The 23,904-nt window shown below is 40.5% G+C and overlaps 1 protein-coding gene across 3 annotated transcripts in view; it reads left to right on the forward strand.

Moving 5' to 3' along the window:
- The window catches only part of PTPRG (protein tyrosine phosphatase receptor type G), a 429,273-nt gene that overhangs the window by 284,600 nt on the left and 120,769 nt on the right, over positions 1 to 23,904 (forward strand). For all 3 annotated transcript variants that reach the window (XM_052678992.1, XM_052678993.1, XM_052678994.1), the window contains one exon: positions 16,023 to 16,118. In XM_052678992.1, the coding sequence (XP_052534952.1) occupies positions 16,023 to 16,118 (96 nt within the window). The remainder of the gene's footprint in view (positions 1 to 16,022; positions 16,119 to 23,904) is intronic.

Here is a 23,904-nt window from a genome sequence, read left to right on the forward strand (position 1 = left end):
CATAGTTTCCAAATCATAAAGTCACTGAGGTTGGTAGAGATCACTAAGATCACCTGGTGCAACCACCAGCCCGTCCCCGCCATGCCCACGAATCACATCACTCGAATGGATGGGTTCAAACTGAGCTTCCTGCAGTGAGCCTTCACTCACACCAGCTGTTCTCAGCATCTGACTTTAAGGTTTGATTTATGTCAAGCAGTGTGCTGTTTTAAGGTCTTTTATCTGTTCGGTTGCAAAAAAGGAGTACCTACATGATACAATTAGGAAAGTGTACCTAAGTCTATTAGTTATACTATGTGTTTATAATCATTGCTTTCATCTGGCACTTGTTAGGTGTACATGTTCAAATGTTTTGCATTCTGAGAGATAACTTAATAGGGGAGAGACTCTCTATGTGTCCATAAACACTTGCATTTGTCTAGCAGATGAAACTTGGTATCACATAGTAAAGCTAGTGTGATTTTGTGTGTGTGTGGAGGCTGTTTGTGTTACCAGCTTTTGAACATCTACAGATGGAAGTTTGGCTCTCTGAGGAACCTGTAACTACGGAAATCCCAAGTTTTAAACTTCATATGGTGGGTCCAGACATCAAAATAATGAAGTCGCTGTATCGGAAGACAGGGTTGGAAGGAGATTATCTGTACAGGTTGTGTCTGAGTGCACCAGAGCTTCGTTCCAGCTGGTCTTGGCACCGCCACAGAGACACAATGGTGGCCTCTTGTGTGTAAGACTCTGAAATTTGTTTTACTCACTATTTGAATCTGAATTCACTTGAGGGTAGGAGGATGCAGAGAGCTGCTGCTTCTGTTTCTCTTGATAACATACTGAGCCACAGAAGCTGCAGCAAGATATAATTTGAAAGGAAAACCTTCACAAGTCAAGGTCAATGCCAAATTTTGTGCCAGGACATATGATTACATAGTGTTGTCAGAGCGTGCTCTTGGGTGCGTGCTCCATTCCCTCCAGCTCCACTCCTGTACAGGCCACCAAAGAAATGTTCATGATGGAAGCTTTTATGAAGAATTTCAGATCTTCCTCCACGTAACAGGGCTCGGAAGAACCGCCACACAACTTTATTTAGTATTCAGTCAGACTTGCCACTGAGGTACTAATGGAAATTTATGCCAGACTGAACCCAAAGTGACAAATATATATGTTAAAATGTTGTGTTTTATTGCATACCTTTAAATTCTTCACTGTCCTTACTTTTTGAGCTTTTTTTTTCTTTTTTTTTTTTTAATGTAAAGCCCTCAGTCATTGCTCAAAATCTGGGTCTGCTGCATTAATCTTTCTCTTTTCTAATGTAACTTTTTCTAACGAGGAAAAAAGTACAATGAAAAATTTTTGATCACCAAGTTATCAAATCATTCCTCTTACTTTCATTCGTCATTCAAAAGAGAATGAAGTAGGGGAGCATTTCATGACGTACTGTCAAACGATGATGAAACTACTTGATATTAGAGGTCAGATAGTCAGCTGCTACAAATCAGCTTTACTGGAGTAATTTTAACTTCCCTGTATAATGAGGTTTTGTCTTCTATGTATTATTGATGGCCACTGTTGAAATGAAGATGGGACACTGAATGAACCTGGCATGAGAGTAAACATGATCTGACATGGTTTGCTTTGGAGAGCTCTGTCATCTGTAAAGATTTCTGAATGCCCGTGAGAGGTAAAATGATGTCAGGATGAGAAGACAAGTATTTTCATGCCCTTTGCTTCTATATTTTTGCTTTTGACTGTGGAAAAGCAACCTTCTCCTGGATGGAGCAACATGCTGAATTGCTGTGTTCACAGACCTCTGGAGAGCAGAGAATGCAAATTTATTTCCCCGGGTTGTTTTATTAGCAGTAAGTAATATGCAAGCAGGCAGGGTTTTAGGAAAAATGTCTTCAGGGAACATGAATAAAGGCCAACATTTAATATGAATAAGAGATCTGCATTTTTCTGATATATTCTAGAGCTTTATGCGTTACATAAAACAGGTTTGTCTGAAGACTCTTTCCTCAGCCATGCCTTGATTCAGTGGTGTGAGTAGGGATTTCATACTCTTTTTTTCTCCTCATCAATTATTCATCGGAATGACAGAGGGACATTCTGGAGGAACAGACCAATTATTCCTCATCAGTTAATCCGCAGGAAATATAGCATTTCCACGAGTTCCTGCTCAGTGTTACTTGTCCCACTCAGTTATTTATGTTTTTCTCACACCTTTCCCTGTAAGTCTGAATTCTTTTGCTCGTAAGGAACCTCTGCTAATGTTTGGAAGAATAAATTTGCGTACTCTGCCTTATAAGAACAAGTAGGAGGGACTACCCCTTTATTTTTCAAGAAGCTGTCTTTGAAGTCCAGCTAACAGGTGTGAAAAAATGGCCTATTCCTCAGCCACACAAGGACTAAAATGGAGTATAAGGTATTTATCACCATCTTTGTTAGGTTTCTGAGAGATTTAATAGTCCCCAGAATTGTTCATTTCTTAAGAGCTATGTGCTATTAAACTGAGGCATTATTTAGCAATTGGTGCTGTCTCAAGAGGATAATTACTCAGAAGTATCTATTTGAAAATTCATCTACTGCTAGTTGTATAAATGTCTACAGCGCCTGAAGTATTTAAATAGTAAGAGGGTTTATGATTAAAGTTTCCATATTACAATATTTAACAGAAGGGTGGGTTTCCATTAATACTGTGTGCACGTAGATCCAAATGTGGGTATTTTCTCAGTGACTCATGGGAACGTGTGTCTTCTGATACGGATCCCAGCAAGCAAAATAAAGCAGGTACGTTGTATGACCTGGTATGTCCTTCACGTCAAGAAAACTGAGTTTGGAGGGAACAGGACAGCTGCTGGAATGTCTGCTGCCCCTGCTAGCCTTGATGATGAAGTGCTTTGTGAAGAAGACAGGGAGAGTCTTCAATATTTGATTCACAGCAGTGAATTTAATAGGGTCTCTCTCCTTCTTGGCCACTTAATTGCAAAAGAGCTTGGAAGGATGGATGGATGGATGGATGGATGGATGGATGGATGGATGGATGGATGGATGGATGGATGGACGGAAAATTTTTGAGAACTCCAGTGAGAATCAAGTTTTGATGAAGCTGCTAAATGTGCTCTATAGTTATTATAGGGGACCGACATGTTGTATGCAGACACACACGCACAGCAGTATCATGCAAGTCATTTTCTAGTTTAGCTAGGTTAAAAAGAAGACTCTGTGTGCATATAATGTCATCGTGCGTATAAAGTTTAGTAATGAACATTAGATTAGTTAATGGCACTCAGGGAAGTGTTCCTGGATCCCTTAGAGATAGTTCTCTGAACTCAGTGCTTAGTGTTCAGTGCTTAGCAGTAGCAAAATGACAAATAGAAATATTAGAAATTATTGTAAAAATAATAAGAGCAACAGAAAAAAATCTTTATTTTTGGTACCTATGGCTGACTGACCAACCTGGGAAGACAGTCATAATCCTGAATGTGGTTTGATCTGCTCAGAGCAGCAGCATGAGAAGCCATCACAGCCTACTTAGACATCACCTAAATCTTCAACAGCCCTTTAGGTTGAGAAATATGGATTCTGTCTCCTCTTTGTCTGTCCTTTTCTTCCTCCACTTATTTCTTTTCTTATCTCTTCCTTCCTTCTGTTTAAAACCAGTCTGGCATGTGAGCTCCGACACACTCCCTTGCACAGCACTGCTGTGATCCCATGACCAGCGAGGCAGGGAAGAGCTGTGCCCAGTGCCACCTGGCAGGAGCTTGCCAGGTGTTGTAGTGGCTGATAACAGCTTTCTGTGCCTGTTTTCCACAGTAATGAAGTTGCAGGTAGCAGTCACAGGAGCTGTGTTATCTGACTGTGCATTTCTTTCTTTTCTGCTGTTACGTTTTATCTGCAGAAATGAGGACTGGAGTCCAGGACTAGTTTTTGATAATCTTGCCTGTTTTTCTGAAGAATAGTTGTCACTACATTTAACGTCTTCTAAAGATTGTCCTTATTATAAAAACTCTTTCATTAACAGAGAAGGGGATAGGGCACATGATGAAAGTCAAAGACTTACTGTTTATGCTTGTAATTCTTTGTTTTCCATACTGTTGCCAGTTGTCTATATATCTTTATATGATGGATATATATGTGTGTATATCCTATATTTTTAACGAAAGGTTGTAAAGATGTTTTAATTACTAGGTGTTGCTGTGGAATCTGAGTCTCAACTCTCTGTTTCTCTGTTCAGTGTTACATAAAGAGAGGGTCATGTTAATGTCTTAGCCTATGGCTCTATTTAACTCTATTTTGCTAACCTGAGTGAGCCAAAATATTGGATGCCTCTTCCCCTTGACTTGTGGGCTCTGCTGCTGGAGGGTGAAATGAGGCAGTGGGTCACTGATGGATATCATGAGAACAGGGTAGTTCAATTCCCTCAAGATCAAGTACATGACATTACAGCTGTTGGATTCAGATCATATTCACCACCTTTTCTCTACAGCTGTGAAAGCAAGATGCATAATTTTATTAGGTGAATATGAGGATTATTGAGTAAACATAGGATTTTCTTATCTAGGCTTTAATTATGAACCTGTAATATTTCTGTCATAAATTGACCTGGAAGACTTCTCTTAGGGAAGCATTAGCATTAGATGCTGACAGCATTTGGAGTGTGTGTGACAGGGGATGCTGTGGAAGGAAACCAGGCGTGCTGATTTAAAGAAAGCTAGCTAGGATGGAAGAGGAAAAAACAACAAAAATTGCAGTGGGACTTGAGCCACCTATCAGAGGCTGCAGAGCCTCACCTTCTGCTTCTTGAGGCATTGATACCAGAGTCCACAAATGTCGCCTGGACTCAGCTTAGGATCTGGCCTTCAGAACATGCCCCATGCTGTGTGTATTTTGTGCATCTGGTGAGGCAGACTCTATTGTTCTCTTTTTGAAATGCCCCCAGGTTCAAACAGAATCAGTGACTTTCATTAGTTGGTGAGCAAACAGTTGTTTTCTTAAAACTGGGCATTTTGGAATGTCCTCTCTGACTGTGCACAGCTGGGTGGTTGGTTGTGATCGAGGATGCGTGGTCAGAGCTCTGTTTGCCCCTTGTTTTGTTGCTGCATAGTTCACAGTACAGTATTCTCTGAGATGCCTTCTGGATTTAATCTCCTTTCAGTATTTGAGTGCTGTATATGCTCTCCTTCTTAACTTTTATTGCAGTAGTAGGAAAGTTTAAATTTAAATCAAAGCTTTAAATTTAATTCTGGTGTTTTGAGCTTTTGTGTTATATTTGAGCAATGTTTGGCAGTAGCTTGTTGACCAAGACTGAGATTTATGCAAGTAGTGTTATCTCAGATTTGTCATTCATAATACACTTTGTTACAAAAAGGTTAAATAAAAGAAGTATAACTTTCACAGAACATAATGTTATAAACAGACTTTTAAATGAATTAGTGATTTATAGGTTAATATCTGAATTTTTAACTTCAGTGCCACACTTTTAATATATTTCAGGCTTTCTTGATCCAAAACTTACTTTATATTCTGGAGGCGTGCAATTGTTTGCTGTAATCTCAAGAGAAGATAAGCATGACATCTGGTTCACACCTGTGGTTTTAGGGATAAGAGCATAGCTGCTTTATGTATTATTCAGGGCACTCTGTTGAAACTGCAAGGAATTTGACTCTTTGAGGCCCTTTGTCTCTCACTTTTTATACTTGCCTAAAGTAAACATGAAATATAGGAGTCTTCTCACAGTGAGTATTGAATAGAGTATTTAGGAGTCTTCTCACAGTGAGTATTGAATAGAGTATTTATTCCAACCTATGCCTGCTGCCAGAAGGGAAATTAGTTATGCAGGTTAGTTATCAGATTTATGATATAGACTTCACATGTGCAATTCCTGTATTTCAGAGGTAACATGGAGGCATTTCATGCTGCAACAGAACAATGCCAGAAGTTAATGTGCTGGATACACCTGTACAGGTGTGTGTTTCTGGCACAGGCAGTGCTCTTCCTGCCCACCTCTGCCCCACCAGTGAGGGGAACACTTCTGTGTTTTGTATCAGGGGAAAGGTGCACCATTTTGCATTTCTAGATTCTGTGCATGGTTGCAGGCACAAACCAACCTTCTGGGCTGGGGGAGACAGCAACAGCATGACCAAGAATGGATGTGGTTGGGCACTTCTGGAGCCAAAAAATCCTCGAATGTGGAGAAAAGTCAACAGCTGTAATACTGAAAACCAGAACTCTCTGTCCATATCGTGTAACTGTTCCAGTGTGAGATGCTGTAGCATAAGATGTGCTTTCTGGTCATGTGTGAACCAGGATGGAAATGTGACCCAGCTTTTTACTCCTGTTTATCATGAAAACGAAGTGGAGAAGGAAGGGACAAAGCTGACACAGAGCCTGGCTGAGCAGAGACACAACTGTGCACACCTCCCACGAAGAATACAGTGAAACCTCTACTGAAGCAAAGTCTGAAAAATTTGGACTCAATACCGATTGGGTGGCACTGCTGTGTTCATCAGGAGTCTGAAGAAGTTTGAAGTGCTTTTCTTTCAAGATCAGTGGGCCTTAAAAAATGTGAAGAGTTAAAGCAAAAGGTTGTTTTATTTATATTGCAGAAGTTGATGCCAAGGGAGCAGCAGGTTCAGAGGCGCCAGGGGAGTCTCAAGCTGGCATCTGCAGGCAGGTACCAGTGTGCAAGCGTGAGAGAGGATGAGGGTTAGATTTGTGTTTCTGCTTCGTGGGCATGGAAGAATAACTTTGACATTTAGCAAAGAATGTGTTCGCAAATGGGTTTGCAGATGTGGCAGTGGACAAGGCTTTAAGTTAAAAAGGTTATGCAATTTCTAGAGCTTTAGCCTTTCTGTCAATTTTGCTGCTTGCTTGGATATTTTGCTTCTTGCTTTGTTGAAGTCCTCTTATTTTTGGTTTGCTGCCCTCAGTATGGAATCATGTCCTTAATGATCTGAGGCCAATGGCCTGGCATGTGTGCATGTGTACAGGGTCAGAAAGTTTTCCTAGTTTCTTGACACTGCAGTTCAGATGGGTGCAGACTTCACTTTCGGCTCAAGTGAAACAAAAGGGTCAGAAAAGCTACACAGCATACCAAAAACTTGGGACTGTGCATACAGAAATGCTAAATGCAAAGTTTTCCAAGAGACATTTAGGCAGTCGGGTAGGAAGCCCAGGGGAGGGCAGAATTTCAGTTTGAGACGTGATTTTGGGAAGGCTGTAGTTTATTCACTCCTTGCATATCATGCCTCTTTGAGAGACCTGAAGTAAAACACCCCAGTTAAGCAGTTGCATTGGAAACAATCCCTGTGATGTTTAAATTGAGTGTGTGCTGCCCCAGCAGCAGGGCTGCTCCATCTTGCTCCAGGAATCTGCAAGTCTGCTCTGAGACCTCTGGTGCTGAGCACCCTGCTTGCTTTGTCAGAGGAAAGCCATCTTGTAGATTATGATGCTGCCTTAAATAGATGCATGTTCTGCAAAATACAGGTTTTATTTTTACCCTCTGTTATGAAGCCCTGCAAGTAAGCACTTGTCATGGGCTAGTTGTGCAGTGGTTGCCCATACAGTTTGCAGTTCATAAACAAAAATAACTCTGCAAGTGCACAGCCAGAGGACTTCACATCCCCTTTGAGAGGAATGGCCTTTCGCCCAGCAAAATGCTTCTGAAAATGTGCCCCATCTGCTGCGTGGCTTTGAATCCAGAGATGCAACAAAACTATAAATATCTCAGAATTTGTTCTGAGGCATTTTGAAGATCATCAAGCCTCGTGGAAGAGCTCTCCTTTTCCCGTTTAAATAAAAAATAAATAAGAAAACAAAACCAAGATCAAATAAACCACACAGGACGTTCTGAATTCCGCAGTGCAAGAGGAATAATCTGCACGAACATATAAGCTCTCAGAGGAATGAATACTTGTGCCACTGCATCTCTTAAAGTGAATGGTATATGAAATTGTATTAATCACACATGCTAGGAAGAGTGTGCTTTTGTGGGGTTTATTTTTAAAGTGCAGCTCCTTTCTTTTCCCCGAAGAGCACCAGAGTGTTTCTGCAAGAAAATCCCAGCAGTTCTGTCCATTCAGGCAACGCTTATTTATGTTTAAGAAAGTAAATGGTTTCCTTAAAGAAAAGCTGAAGTATGGACAACCTGGGTATTTTGGAGCCTGAAACTCTTTTTTTCAGTAGTTCTCTTTACAGAAAGACCAGGGGAAATGGATGAAGAATTCTGTAGCCCAGTCAGTGCTGGGCTGAGTTCAGAGCTGTTCTGTTCAGTCAGCCCATCCTGTTTGTTTTCAGTTGCTGTGGCATTTGGTGTGTAGCCACTTCCTAAATTGCTTGTTTCAGTTTTTTGCTCCCGCCAGCAGTTAAGTACTGCTTCTAATTTTTCCACTTGGACAGCTTTAGAAAGTAAAGTTGTTTCTCCCTGAAAGCAGAGTCTCTGCATTGCACGTTGCTGTGCACACACACTCATCATCCCAGTGGAAATATGCCATATTCGTGTTGGGTCTGGACCAAAGCTACTGTGGGTGAGACTCAGAAATAATAAATAAATCCAAAAGTCTCCAGCAGAGTCAGAATGCAGCAGTGAATTTAAAGACCAGTGCAAGACCCAAGCTTGTGTCCATAGCCTGGGAAGAGGCCCAGGGGTACATGGCTGCAGCTTTCTGCAGTAAATGTCTGGTCTAAGTGCCAGCAATGTCAGCATCAGATATCACAGAACCACAGAATCATTCCAGTTGGAAAAGACCTCTGGAATCACCAAGTCCAACCCCAACCTATCCCACCGTGCTCACTGACCACATCCCTCAGTGCCACATCTCCACAGTTCTTCAACACCTCCAGCAGCAATGACTCCACCATCTCCCTAGGCAGCCTGTGCCAGTGCCTCACTGCTCTTTTGGAGAAGAAATTGTTCCTACTACCCAGCTTGAATGAGCTATTGGTGTTGATGTTGCTTTGAAGAGGCAATTCTCCGTCTCCATGAGGTGCCTGACCCTCCCTTACTGCAAGATCAAGCAAACAAACAACAGCCCCAGTTTTCTTCCTCCAGACTGTCCTAGAAATGGGCAGTGATTTATCCAAGATAGCAGAGACTCCGGGAGCGTGAGAAAATGAGCCTTGAACAATCCAAGGACTTGCTGATTACTGCTCCTTCCAAGGTATGGAAAGACCTGGTTAGTTGGAGATATTCAAACTTCTCCCCAAAGATCAGAATATTGAGCTATTTGTCTCTCATTTGATTTTAAGAGCTGCTTAAACTTTTCGGGAGGGAAGCAGCTTTCTATTTTGAAGGCTTTCTCACAGCCATAGTGTTGGTAAATCGCAGTGAGGGTCATCTGGGATTCACTCGGTTCCAGGCCTTTGAGCTTAAAAATGCCACATGTCAAGACCTCACTAGGAGGTGCAAGAATGAGCAGCACTGTGTGGTGTAATCTTTTATCCCTTTTTTGTGTGTGTGCGTTTACATAATTTTATTGGTTTCCTTCCATCCCTAGGATGTGCAATTGGCATCCTTTTTACAAACTGAGCACTCCGTTGTGCCCTCATCCAGAAAAGGAATCCCCTAAATTTTCTGAGTCTAGCGAGGAAGTGGGATGTATTTGGATGCACAGGAATACTTGCCACAGGATGAAGATTTTTAAAATGTTTTTAGGACATGAGAGAAGGAGGAAAGTTTCAATTATGCTCATTATGCTTCAGTTCTTGTTTATATCGGCATTAAAGTGTTAGTGTTATGATTTCTTGTGTTTGGAAAGAGGTCAGATATGAAATGCTTGTTTCAAGGCAGAGGAGCAGCAATGAGAGGCACTGCGTGGTGAGGTAATAACCACAGCTCTGTAATTCTGGGGTCCTGTGTGTTGTGAAAGAGACGACTTACTGCTGATTTCTTGTTGGTTTTGAATGATTTATAACATTTTACTTGTGGCAGAGTGTTGCAATCTATGTTGTCATGGAAATTCTATTGAATTTATAGTTCCATTTATCCAAAACGATTTTCCAGACTTCATTTCATGGTGAATCATATGGCTGTTACTCAGAGTACAAAGCAATTGCAAAAAAGTTTCATCTTATGGAAAGCATAAACACTGAAACCGTTATTTTCATATTATGGAAATACAAATGAATGCAACATACATCTTGTTAGCATCAAGTATGCCTTCACTGTGTAATGACTCTGTATACACATAAGAGTGGATTTTCTTGTTTGGGACAGAAGCAGGCCTGAGGGGTATTTATTTCTGGAAGGAGACATCGGGGAAGTTTCTGGCTTGCCAAGGTAATTCTCTCTTAACATTCAGGGCTTAGCACGCTGGATACTGAGTCATATGGCCCCCATCCAGCCGTGCATTTAAGCACATGGCAGTCCTGCTAGCGCTGCTCTGCTCTCCCTATGGGGCTGCTGTGGGACCTGCCCAGTGCTGGGGGCAGCACGTGGGGTAACAGGTGACAAGGGCTAGGAAATTCCTCAGCCTCACCTTTATCCATAGCATAGATGCACCCGTTGTGTTGTTTCTAGACAACAATGAAGCAATAATTAATGCTTAACGTTAAAAGAAAAAGACTAAATGTAAATTTCTCATGCTTCTAAGGCATGTGAACATGTAAATTGAGTTGAATTGTTATTTCACTCATGTGATCTTTGCTCTTCCTGTTGTTTTAATTCCTTTCGTTTTCTCAGCCCAGCATTGTCTTCATTATCAAGTCATAATTATTTTAGGGCAGGGACCTCGTCTGACTCTTTGTTTTGCAATCTACCCAGCACCCTTTTAGACTCTGTAAAATACTAAGTTATGACATTCAAAATACATCTCTGTACCTGCCTAACTGTAGTTAAAAATTCACTGATGAATAATAGACTAGGCAGGAAAAACATGCCATTATCTTCTCCTGTTCAGCTTTATCTTTTAGAAAGAATGCAGCGTACTCTATTTTATTACATCAGACTCTGGTAGGAGAAATGGAAAACATCACGATTCTCTTTCCCTTCTCCCCTCTGTCTTTTCTAAGCAGATTTAGAATATGTTATAAATGATTAATTGGGGTTTTTTTGTTGCTTTTTTAATTGTTATTTTTTAAGAGAATATAATGAGAAGCCAAACGTCAGACTCGATTGCTCCCATCTCACTGTCCAGCAGACACACCGACTGCAGGACAGTAACTCGGAATGTTCACTGCTGCAGTGAAGATTACGTTATGTCTGTAGAAAGTTTTTATTCCAGTCAAATGGATCACATCGTCTAGTTCCCTGTGCACATGTCTGAAGCAGACATAAGTTACATACGGGCTTTCAGTTAAGAAAATTCATGTATGATTCATAATGTTAGCACGGATTTTGGTGGATTTTTTTAAATTTTATTTTTTGAGAGGTTTTAAACCCAGCTGTGTAAGTGGCCAAGAATAATTTATTCTTAGAATACAAGGAGTAGAGCTACTAAGAGCTCGTATATTCATTGTAGAACCCCTTTGTTTAGAGGAAAGACTTCACGTTGTTTGCTTCAGCACTCTGCATGGATTTGCAGTGTACCTGCTTATGCCTGTGCACTTTGCTTGTGTGAAATTACTCTGTCTCTAAACACACTGCTGTTGTCTCTGTGTCTTGCTGCCTGATTCATCAAGAAATTGGCTGGCCTATCAAACCTTTTTTTTTCTTTTTTTTTTCTTTTCTTTTTTTTCCCCTTTAAATTGCATGGTAGCCTTTGGATTGCTGGAAGGAAATGAGCAGAAAGTTAATTCTGATGATCTTTTTCCTTCCACCAGAATTCCTGATCCTATTGAATATTCTGTACTCCACATCTGTGACAGCACAATGAGCCTTTGTTCATTTTTTAATCTAAAGAGAAATCTGCCGTGGGAGGTTGCACAGGGTGATAGCAGCCCAATTTAAAAGTCTCAATTATTTATTTTTAAAATACTTGGCATCTGTCTATGGAAAATTCACTTGCTTGCTTTCCCGTCTCCTAGAATTGCTTTGAACTCATGCACGTCTTTTGGGATCTATCAAATGCTCTTTGTGGCTTTTCTCTCGTAAGTGCTGAATGAGTTGAGCCATGATGGTCTGTATCGGAATATAAACTTTCTGCCTTTGTAATGGGGCAATAAGAGGCATGGTGGTGTCTGTCTACATGCCCATCCTGCCAAGCAGGGAAGGAGCACCCAAACAGAGCTCAGAACAGTTTATTTGTGGACAGGTGGTGGGTAGAGGTTGTTCATGTGATGTGTGCTCCATTTTTGCAAGCTAGCGATGTTTCGTAGAGAGCATTGAGTTATTCAGAGGCAATTGCACTTAAAATCAGAACTGATCTCTGATGGACACTGATTTTCATAATGCACGTGTGCATTTTGGACAGCCGGTCTTTGTAAGACCAGAGTGATAGCAAACCAGTTCTGAGTCAAAATCCAATAACCTCAAAGTGGAGCCCAAATTTTATTGCGGAATAGCTGCAGTTTGGACGAATGTATTTGAAGAAAGGTGTTTGTGCAGAAGTAAGCTGACCCGAGCAGGAGAGAACTGCTGCCCTATGGCACAGTGCAGGACTGCAGGTGGGCAGTAAGAGCATGGAGGCAATGTGCTCAGGGCTGGGAAACAATTCAGGTGTTGGATGTGTGTGCTACATTTCTTTGTAGAAGAGTTGTTGCCTGGAAAAACGCCTGCAGTGCTTGGAAACAGTAACAGCTGGGCATATTTCTGGATAGAAAAGAGTAGAAAACAAGATGTGGTTTTGTAGGATGACTACAATTATCTCCTGGGTTATGGCAGTGAGGGTTTTTTTGCTAATCCTCTGTTTTAAGGCACTTGTGACATTCTGAAGATTTTCTCCTTCAGTGAAATTTTTTCAGGCTTAATCTCAGCTGTACAGCGAATCTCTCTCAAGTTTGAGTGAAAACAATTCTACTCTTTCAGAGTGTGAAGAGTGTCAAAGCATGAAGTTTTTCCATTAGAAGCAAGCGTTGCCCTCCCTTTGACTTGGTGAAGCTCTGTAACTGCAGTCGTCGTCAGTAGAATTTCGGGATGGTGAGAGTCATCCTGCAAGAAAAGCACCTTTATGTGCCTCACACAGATCTCTTTCAGCTTAGCCTTATCACAACACTGAAATTTTAGGGTTGTTTGAGCTCTTCCTTTTTTTTTTTGTAATAGATCTTCACAAGGTATATGCTTGCTGCATTGCTGCGATTAAGAAAGCCCATGTAAGCCTTTCCTGGCCTTGTTAGCTGTAGCTGGTCTAGATGTGAAAGGCTGATAAATGTAATATATTGTGCTATAGAGAACAGGGCTCTTGTGCCCCCTGGGACCTGTGCCACTGGAAGGTGATTTGGAGCACTGACAGCAAAGAAGTGAGGAGCAGAGCGCTGTGATTGCAGTTAGTGTCAAGCTAAAGAAACTAGAAAGGCATTGCAGGCTTTCCGTGGCTGAGGGATTCAGAGCTGTTGAAGAAGATTTTTTTTAAATTTTGGACATTAGAAGCTGTGTGAAATCATACAGAGAAATGTGTGAAACAGTGGCTTACAGTGCTGAAGTCAGGCAGCGGCAGGATTCAGGTTGGATGTGCAAGCTTGAATGATTCTCCATTATGAATTTCACAAATAACGTATCATAATAAGATCCAAATTTTCATTAGCTTGAATGCTCCTTTGTTGTATTGTGTATTACTGCTTTGAATGTACCAGGCAGAGACAGTACAAGTCATTTATATGCAAAGTGCACCATACATTGTATATACTAATTATATAATAAGGAGTTATAATGAAAATTTTCCAGCATGTTTAGGCCACTTAAGTATGCAGTGAAATTAATTTTATGGCTAACTGTCTTATTCCTGATTTGTACTTAAAGAATATTGTGCCATCCATGGAAAATACTAAACAAAGTGTCTACCTATAAATGCATGTAAGATTATAGATATTATGTAAAAAAGAACAGAAATCTTTAGTACATTTGTGTTTTATTGTGAATTGTGGGAAAACAGATGAGACTGTGTTATGGAAGAGAACATGGGATTACATAATCAGAAAATTGTCATAATACTAATGCTGAGGTGTCCAGGTGTGGCTTCTTGAGCAGCTTGAGTCGTGCAGCTTTGAGGATGTAACTTTTTCATCTTCTTAACATTGTTTTTGCAGTGTGTGTGCGTGTGCAAATTCTGTAAAAGCAATTCCTGGGAGGTTCCACTCCTAGAATGTTCCTTCTAGCTGTATGAGCGAGTAAGGAAGCTGCTGTATGACAGATGACGATAATTTTTCATACAAGACAGTTCCCCTTGACTTGATGGATGCAAGGAGAGGAACCATGTTCCCTGGAAAACCACCAGGGAGCAGCGGGAAAATGTTTCAGTGTGTTTGGTAATCAAGGCAGAGTGTGGTTCTTGATTAGTCTCTGAAATTGCACTGCTGCGACGAGCGATCTGAATTAAGCGTTTTTTTACCAAAGCCCTTTGCACTGCTATCCAAAAGTGTATTGTAAAAATTAATTTCCTTAAAATGCCGTGAGCAAAATTGATCCAAAATGACTTTGGCATATGCTGAACTCACTCTGTGATACTTTTCTTCACAAGCTCCTATGAGGGCCATATAGTGAGGTATTTTATATCAGGTATACCTCATTTTAGGCTTTATTTTAAAGGGGAGTAAAATGTAATTTGCAAGTGTTTCGTGAGCTTTTGTCTGCACTGACTTAATTGAAGTCTGAGCAATCCCACCTGAAACAAACTGTTTGTAATTTCTGCATCAGTGATCAGTGGCACCTCAGCCTGCGTGTGTTCAAAGCACGAGTTCGGACCTGGAGGCAGCACCAACTTTGTGAGATATTGCCAGCATCCCAGTGTGCTGCGAGTGTGCTGGGAATAGGGAGGCCGAAGTAGGGGGAGAAAATTGCTTTCCAGTTTTATGAAGCTAGAGTGAGTGCCAGATGATTTTTTTCCTTTTTTTTTCCTTTTTTTGTGAGCAGTTTGGAGTGTGGTCTTATTTTATCCTCGTGTTGCAAAAGTACCTCCAGCTCAGAAGAGACCCATCTTCATCTTGTCCTTCTCTCTGTATGGTGATGTTTTATTAGATATATAGGTGCTTTGCCAGTATTGTACATTACAGAGAGTATACAGGGCTGGAAGCCTGTGAATCAGTAAAAATGAGTGGGCCCACATTTGGGAGAAATGAAAGGATATCGTCTCATCTGGCCATACACAAGATCTGGAAAAAGTATATTTGAAGAAGGCAGGATTTCTCATGCTTTGCCATCTGAGAAAAGCCCCAGCTGATTCCATCAGTGGGTTTCCTTGCATACAGACTTACAGGAGAGAGAGATGCCAAGCAAAGTGCCAGGAGACATGGGCAGTCCAAGCAGACCTATAGCTGCATTCGGCTGCACTGTGGGACTGTTCCTCATCACCCAGTAACGATGTGAAAATTGCCCTGAACAGTGCAATTTGTTATTTGTCCAAAATGCCATCAGAATATCCATTTTTGTCTCGCTTATACTTCTTGTTGTGCACTAAAGCTTTGGAAGTAGAAGCCATAAAATGAAGTCAGAAAGAATTCTGACCCAAACTGATAGTCCTGAATATCAGAAGCTCATGAAAATGCATTGCTACAGAGGCACACTTTTATCTTACAAATTGCTTTAGGAGTAAAGGAATATCTCTAAACACTGAAATCGTTTTCAAAAATTCTCTATGGTTTTTGAGATAAAAATGTCTAGCACATTTAACGGAACAGGAGATGAGCCTGCACTGGAAAAAAAAAAGAAATGAAGAGATCCTGGCAAAAAAAGCACAAAGTTTGCCATCCAAACTGACTGGCCATACTGTTTATCCTTTGGTTTGTTATTAAAATGCATTGCGTTGACTCTGTTCCCTGGTTACTGTCCCAGTAGGGCGGCTGTGCTATTAATCAAGATGCTAGTTAAACAATATTGTTCAGCAGAATTCCTCTATCTCCGTTTCATAACACTGGCTGTATGTACAGCCTATATGCACTACCTCACTTGAAAGCTGGATGAATCAACACTGACGTAATTTTGTTATTGTTTTTAATTTTTACAGATGCAGATTTATTTCTACAATCCCGATGACTTTGACAGTTTTGGAACAGCAGTTCTAGAAAACAGGGAAGTAGGAGCCATGGCCGTGTTTTTTCAAGTAAGTTTAAACAAGGGTTATATCCATAAACCAAAGCTTTCACCAAGTACTGTTTAATTCATTGAATTGTTTCAGGTTTAATGGATGCATCTGTTTTCCTGTTCCTACCTGTCTAAGTGAAAAATATTTCATATTGTCTATGTGTGATTTAAAATGTAAATAAGCATATTTAGAAATGTAATGAAGAATTTTGCATCAATTGTTCCGATTTTATAGCCGCTTTGGAGATGCAGATTGAGAACACATTTATCATGGAACTTCCTTCACTGCTGAAGCACATTGCTCAGGTCCCCAGAATACTAACAAACTGCTGTGAACTGATTCTGCGTAGAGAAAACTTAAAATTCAAACATAGCTTGGGAGAAAATTAATCAATACGTTTCATCTGTCTCGTCTGCAGCAGCTTCTTCTAAATTGTCATAGTAACAAGTTCTTGAGGAGACCTGGTTTCCAAATGAGTGGATTTACGCATTCCCTATTTTGAAATGCATCCTCAAAAACATGAATGCTCAGGGAGCTCATCTGTTGGTTCAGGGTGCAGCCTGCTGATCACGGTGGAGGGCAGGTCAGGTCACCTGGTGGTTCAGCAGCATGGGGTTGGGTCAGGTTTGATCAGGAATAGGGTTTGTCCTTACACTGGCATGAGGGCGAGCTGAATGGAGTGAGTTGGAGCAACTCTGTATCACTAAACTTAGGAGAAATTTCTTCTCAGGAAGAGCGGTGAGGAATTGGAGCAGGCTGCCTAGGGAAGTGGCAGAGGTGCTCAAGAAAAGGGTGGATGTGGCACTGCGTGACATAGAGCAGTCACAGGCATGGGCTGACAGTTGGACTAGGTGATCTTGGTGGTCTTTCCAACTCTGATGATTCTATGTCAAGCTTCCCAAATTAATAAGTAGCTAACGAAGATTTTGAAGTAATTCAAGGTGTTGCTTTTTCAAAGGAGAGAAGATGAGGGAGGGAAGAGCAAGGGAAAACATCAGTCCTTTGTGAGGTTTCACACTAGCTCTTACTGTGGGAGAAAATGATCTTACTGTTATGTCTGTGAAGTTAGATTAAAAAGAACATGCAAGTACCCATATGTAAATACCTCCTTTCTCTATGATGTTAGAGTGACAGGTGTGACTGTACTGCTTAAATTAAATAAGGTTGTCTTTTTTTTTTATGCCACTGCCTTTGATCAAAAGCTTTGATAAGGATAAAAGGGCGAATCCTCGTGTTGCATACATTGCTGCAACTCTGCTGACATCAGGCTAGTGGAAGTAGCTAGCACGTTAAATTCATCACTGCTGATTTCTGAGCGCTTCTGTGGCGTTTCATGTTAGAGTGCAGTTGGTGGAGCTGTGATAATTTACAGTGGCATAGCAGGATGCGTCCCCAGACTTGTTAATGGTGATGTGCTGGCGGAAGGGTTGGGCAAATTCAATTTGGCCTGACGTGACAACAGTTTAGAAATAGAACAACCAAAGTCACTGTTATGTGATTTATGTCATGATGAAGAGATGCTGTGTGTGTATGGTGTCAGAAGGAGCAAGTGCTATGTCACGGTATGCAATACACGTTCCAGCATAGTGTGTCTAAATTTGATTGCCTGAATTTAATTGCAATTCACTGCCCAAATATGCTTCACCTAGGCTGCATGAAATGCTGCCCCATGTCACAATGTTTCCTAGTCTACATGTGACATTTCTGCCAAAAAAAAACAGTTTTTCAAGGATCTTAACAACAAGTGGGACTGTTTTGTATTCCCCCCCCGCAAAGCCAGGCGCTGCGTTATCAAGCATCCCACTTTGTACAGTTTAGAGGGAGCCATTGAATTCACTAAAAATACCCTCAAACAGTCTGTAATTCTGTTTTTTAAAAAAAAAAATCTTTGATTGCAAGAGAGCTCAGACTCCTTGAGACCACAACCGGGTGTGTTGGTCCCCTGAGAGAACCAGAAATCTATACTTTTCATCATTTCTAGCCCTGCAGGCTACAGGACATTGGGCTGTAAAGTCCTGATGATGGTGCAGCTGGGCTCCACTGCTCCAGGAGCCATGAAATCTGAAGCCATTACTGATAAAAAGACTGTTCTCTTCCAGAGTGATGGGAGTAAGGTAAATCCTTGGCAAAGTGACCCAGCAACAAGTCAGTTTGTGGCTGAAAGGAAATGGTTTTCTTCCTTTTTTTTTTTTTTTTCAGTTCCTTGCCTCTGGCTTGAAGTGATAGATCAGCAGTGTGCCATTAAACCTGTCTGTATCAGATGTTCCTCCTGGGTAGCTCTGCTCTGAGACAGAAGGCTGCCTGGGAAGATTTGTAGAGCCCAGAGCCCTCATGCTCAAAGGGCTTGTGTATTTTCTGGCCCATGAGAGGTGTGGGGTACTCAATGTGGGAGCTGCCCATCGTAAGGCCAGAGCTTGTCCCATGGAAGTGAAGATTTTGTGCTTAGGATTATTAATTGATGGTGGTAATGCTTTGCAGATCTATACAGTGTTAGACTGAGGAGCTCTGCGATGGTGACCCACAGCTCGGGGTTTTGTTGGCTGTTTTGTTCAGAAATACCTGGTGTTCCTTTAGCCTTACTCCCCATGGCACAAAATAAGCCAGTATTTCAGGCAACTAATTTCAAAACTGCCTTTTGAAACTGGCTCTCAGAACTGTTGAAGCAAATATCCTTAAGATGTCCACGTCCTTATTTTGATAAACAGTTTTAACTTTCTGAGGACTATTTTCATAGTCTGCTGTTTTCCATGTCTATAGCCCCATCTCTAACTCAGTTATTTAGAACACAACATTTAAGAAATATAGTAATACAAGGCACACTGTTTTGGTTGTGTTGTTTTTGTTTGTTTGTTTGTTTTTAAAAATATATTGGAACACTGAATTGCAGGTGCTTTTCTGTGTAAACATTTTAATGTAGAAATTATTGGCTAGGTTTGCCATTGAGTCAAGACTTGGATTTTGACTAATATGTTAATGCTGTGTTGGAATGAATGTGCATTGCACTGACTGAATTCAGGGTCTGGCATGCGTGTTTTGTTTGACTGATGTTCACAAATGTTCCCTTGAAAATCAGGTTCTCCAGTGAGTGAACATTATACTGAGCTGTATAATTATTGGTGAAACATTAAATAATTAAGAACCCTCTTTCCTGGTTTTTAAATAATTTAACTTAGACTATATAAGAATTTTCCATTTTGAATTCACTGTTTCAAGGGCAATTTCCAGGTAAAGTACATTGGTTCTGAACTTGGATAATTGAAGCACTTGGAATTATGCCGTAATTGCTGATAATCGCATATGTGCTTTTCTCTTTGCTTTCATTATAAATTCTGTTGATAAATTCTCTTTTTGATGCCATGCTGCAGGTCAGTTGACCTGACAAATGAAGAACATTACTAGCTAAAACTGGGAAACAATGCTTGCATTTCCAAACTGCTGTAAACGCACATCTCAGTAGTTTGCTGTGGGCAGACGCTCAGATGGTGTCACATGAAATCGCTGTGGGGATTCTGCCGCTGGTATTTTCAATTTGCAAATGTTTTGCTAGTCAGAAATCTCTAACTGGGTTCTGAAAGCTGATTTTTGCACTGGCGTGCATGTTTTAAAGTGAAAAGGCGTATGGAGAAGAAGGCTCCAAAGATATGTGGACCCTTTTCTGACCATAGCATCACTTCAAGCAGGGTGCTAGGGAACACTGTACATGCAACAAATAACGAAGAAGCAGATGATTTAGCTCCACTGAAAATTCTTGCAGAATCTGTTCTGTAGCTCATTATTTGGGACAAGATGAAGTGCCTCACTGTGCAAAACACAAAAAGCAAGTGGAGAAACCCTTGACCATGCTCTATGCTCTATACTCTACCTCTGAGGAACCTCTCATTCTCAGAGAGGCCACAAGTCCACAGGAATGTGACAGAGTAGCAAAGTGACTTAGGCACCTGTCATCTCTTTTTGGTCGAATTATTTTAAAAGCTGTTCAGCTGGAACAAGCTGAAATGGAAAGAAGGAGCTCCATTCTGCTGATGCCAGGAGGTATAGCAGTCATTCAGACCATAAACATTCTTCACTGAGGGCCAGGGAATCTGTGGAAAAAGTGACTTTTCCTTAAAGCGACAATTGTCATGGAAAGCCCTCACTGTAGTGCAAGAAGAGGGAATCAAAATATCAAAATACAAAGCAGCAGTGGAAGCCAAAAACCTCCTGTGTGTGTTGGTTTTTTTGTTGTTGTTATTGTTAAAGAAAACTTGTTTGTGTTTTTTAAGCAAAGATCAGAGTGCTTTGGAGCGAAGTAAGGTTAGCCCATGACTTCTCTCGGCCTCCTTGGCAGAACTGGACCTGTCAGTGTTGGGGTTACTTGGTGCATCTCAAGGTGCAACCGGTGCTGGTGGAAGGCTCATAATTTCCTATCCATTGTTTGCAGCCAGCAGCATCCTCTTTGTCTTTACTAAAGGCTTCAGGATTCGCAGAGGCGGCAACACTGCAGTGATGGGACTCATTGGCAAGGCCCACCCATCCGCCAGGACAGGTTGAGGAGCCAGCAGGACACGTCAGTCTTGATTTAACAGTTCCTACCTTGAATAGTTCATGTGGGTGCGTAATTTCAGCCCAGTGAGGTTCAGCTCATTCTTAATAATATTCTCGCTCCAGACCTCAATTAATTGTCAGGCCGAGCTGGTTTTGAAGCAAGCCAGGAGTGGAAGGGAAGGCACAAATCTCTCTGTTTCCTGAATCATCCATTCATACACATTCGTGTAATATATATTTATAAGTCACATTTAAAATGAATAGTTACTTGGATTAAATGCATTCAGAAATATTGCACAGCCCAGTTTTAACCATCTAGCAATATAATTCATTGCACACTTCACTATTGCTTTATTAAAGCCAAACTTAAATGTGTTCAAAACAAACATATTGCTTTTGCGTTTAAAATATTCATCTTTTGGGCCTGTGGTAGATTCATTACAGCAGAGAATACTTCATTCTTTGATTACTGCTGTGAAAAGACACAATACTGATTCCCTAAGCACTCATCAAATATTCGATAGCTCAGAAATTCAGGAGGAGGTGATGGAATTCTTGTTCCTGCAGGGAGTGCCTATAAATCTATTTTATGATTTGCAAAGAAAACCATCAGTGATTAGTTACTGTATCTCAGGTACTCAAACAAATCATCTCTAAAGAAATCAAAGTAAAAATGAATTTAAAAGTAACTTTTAGCAATGCTTTCATCATTAAAATTATCTTCCTAATGGTGAGTGATGTTGATACCTCGATCACTCATGAGCGTTAGCAGTATAGGGCTAGATTTTTAAAGATAATTAGCTGCTTGGGAGCAAGTATGAAGCTAATGGTGTTTTCAGAAGTACGTGGCGTAAACATCAAAAGTTTACAGGTCTTTTTCTGGGAAGCAGTTTTGTTTCTCTTTTCTAATATTAAGGCTGTTGAAAAATATGTGTAGCGCTTAACTTTTATAGATGGGTGTTATTTGTGTGTGAATGTCTTTATACTTGCTACTAGCTTATGTATGCAGAGATTTGCTCTTCAATGAAACAAACAGAAATAGTAATTGTGGCTTTGCTTTTGCAAGATTTTTGATAGCAATTCTTGGTGAGCTTCATAAAAGCAATCATTAACTTGCTATTCACAGAGCCCAAATGAGCTAAATGCAGCATAAATCAGTGAAACACAGTCAAAGTCACTGAATATTTGACACAAATATGCCCCTTTTTGTGTGGTTCTGAAATAATAGAATTCACTTCTGACTACCCTAGAAACTCTTTTTTCCCCCGTCTTCCCTGCCCATAACTGGCTCTGGTATTTTCAGTGGCTAACTGCTTCAGATGCTGTTGCTATTTAGATATCTGGTAGGACACCAGGATCTCATCGTCCCTTGGCAGTGCCCTAATTTTACGTCTTCCTTCTTGCAGCACTTCTTGAAAGTCTGAGCAAAACTTAATTTGGAAAATGAGAATGAAGAGGAAGTGTGCCCTTTCCCTGAAACATTATTATGTCCACCTACATGAATCATAATCACTGCTTCAGTGTTTAGGCAATATCTTAAAGGTGATTTGCGGTAGCTCAAATAACGTGTAGCATCGTTAACATGCAGGGCATCACCCAGACTTATTGAGAGGCTTTTCATTTATTTTAATAGACTTCAGATACATGTAAAGACCTTAAAATTAAATTACAGTATTAATTCTTTTAATGGTTACAGTAGAACTCCTGGTATTTTATTAATGAATACTAATTATGAATAATAAAACTATTATTATTGATTAGGAGTATTATTTAGTAATTAGTACAGGGTGGGTTTTTTAAAATTATCTTCATGAAATGAAAATGCATGTAGGCTAAAGCTATTTATTAAATGCCTTTTGAAAGTGTAATTTATTTTTGTCAAAGTGCATGCATACATATTAGTAGCCCTCTGTGGAACAGAAGATGAGCAAAACAATCTGAAATGTGTTCTTACCAACTGATGTACAGTTTCCAAGTATTTGTAAATCACTGCAGCTATTTAAAGCTACTAGTCATTACTAATAAAAGCAGTACTAGGGCCTTTGTATAGTTGAAGAATAATATATAGAAGTAGAAAATATGTACCCTAAGGTATAAGAGTTGAGTAAATGTGAGCAGGCAGAATCTGTAGAGTAATGGAATACATTTTTCTGAGAAAAACCTTGTGCAGTACAGTTGATACATAGCAGTAGGAATCATTTCTGGAGTAGAGAAATACTCACCCAACTCTCCAGTAAATAGATGGAGATAAACCTATCAGAACATGACAGTTAGTTTGCATTGTGGAGGATTTAAACAGAAAATTATGAGTATTTCTTAAAGCCTGCTAGATTTGGGTTGAGTTCAGAGCGTGAATGGCACTGAACAGCCTCCAGAGCCGTCTCTGTAGCCAAAACATGTGAGGTTGGGTGCCTAACAGTCAGAGCCCATGCTGGTCTAAGAACCTGCATTAAAACCCCATTGATTGGAAGCTGGGTTTGGGTAGGAAAAATTCAAGGGAAATGTTTGTTTCTAAAAGAATCTACCTTTCAATTTAAAAAAAAAAATAATAATAATTTTTAAACTAAATCCAAAATCTGCATGTTCAGATTTTTATTTTGTTTCAACTTCTCTTGAAACTTTGAGAAATTTGAATATTTTTGAATATTTTATGTAAAGGAAGAAAGCAAAGGGAGAACAGATGGGGAATAGCTCTGCGACTGAAAAAGTAAATATATAGCCAGTTTCAGTTTTGGTGCTCACTGACTTTCAAATGCCTAACGAGGCTTTATCCTTGCTCTGTTTCATACCTTTGTGCAGTTTTGTCATCTTTCATATTTTGTTCAACAGTGAAAAAGGATTCTGTAATAGGGTTCTTCATCCTTTATTTTAGGACATAAATGTTTGGCCTGCCTCTAGAGAGTACTAAGCAAACAACTCCTGTCCAAGTCTGGAGTTCCTCAGACTCCACAGGCTGTTATCTGTGGAGCAGGCTGCTGCAATACTGCAAATAAGAGCAAATAAGAGCAAAGAAGCAGTGGCACAGGTTGCCCAGAGAGGTGGCAGGTGCACCATCTTTGGAGACATCCAAAGTCAGGCTGGATGGGCTCTGAGCACCTGGTGGAGCTGTAGGTGTCCCGGTGCATTGCAGGGCAGTTGGACCAAGATGGCCTTTAAGGGTACTTCCAACTCAAACGATTCTCTGATTCTCTGAAACTTTCTGTTGACTGACACCAGCACTGAGAAATACTTTTGCTTCTGGCGTCTCTGCTGAGCCCAGGCTCCTCGTAATCCCCATCTC

Source organism: Tympanuchus pallidicinctus, unplaced genomic scaffold (assembly GCF_026119805.1).
Source record: "Tympanuchus pallidicinctus isolate F22 unplaced genomic scaffold, pur_lepc_1.0 scaffold17, whole genome shotgun sequence".
Classification (NCBI taxonomy): domain Eukaryota; kingdom Metazoa; phylum Chordata; class Aves; order Galliformes; family Phasianidae; genus Tympanuchus; species Tympanuchus pallidicinctus.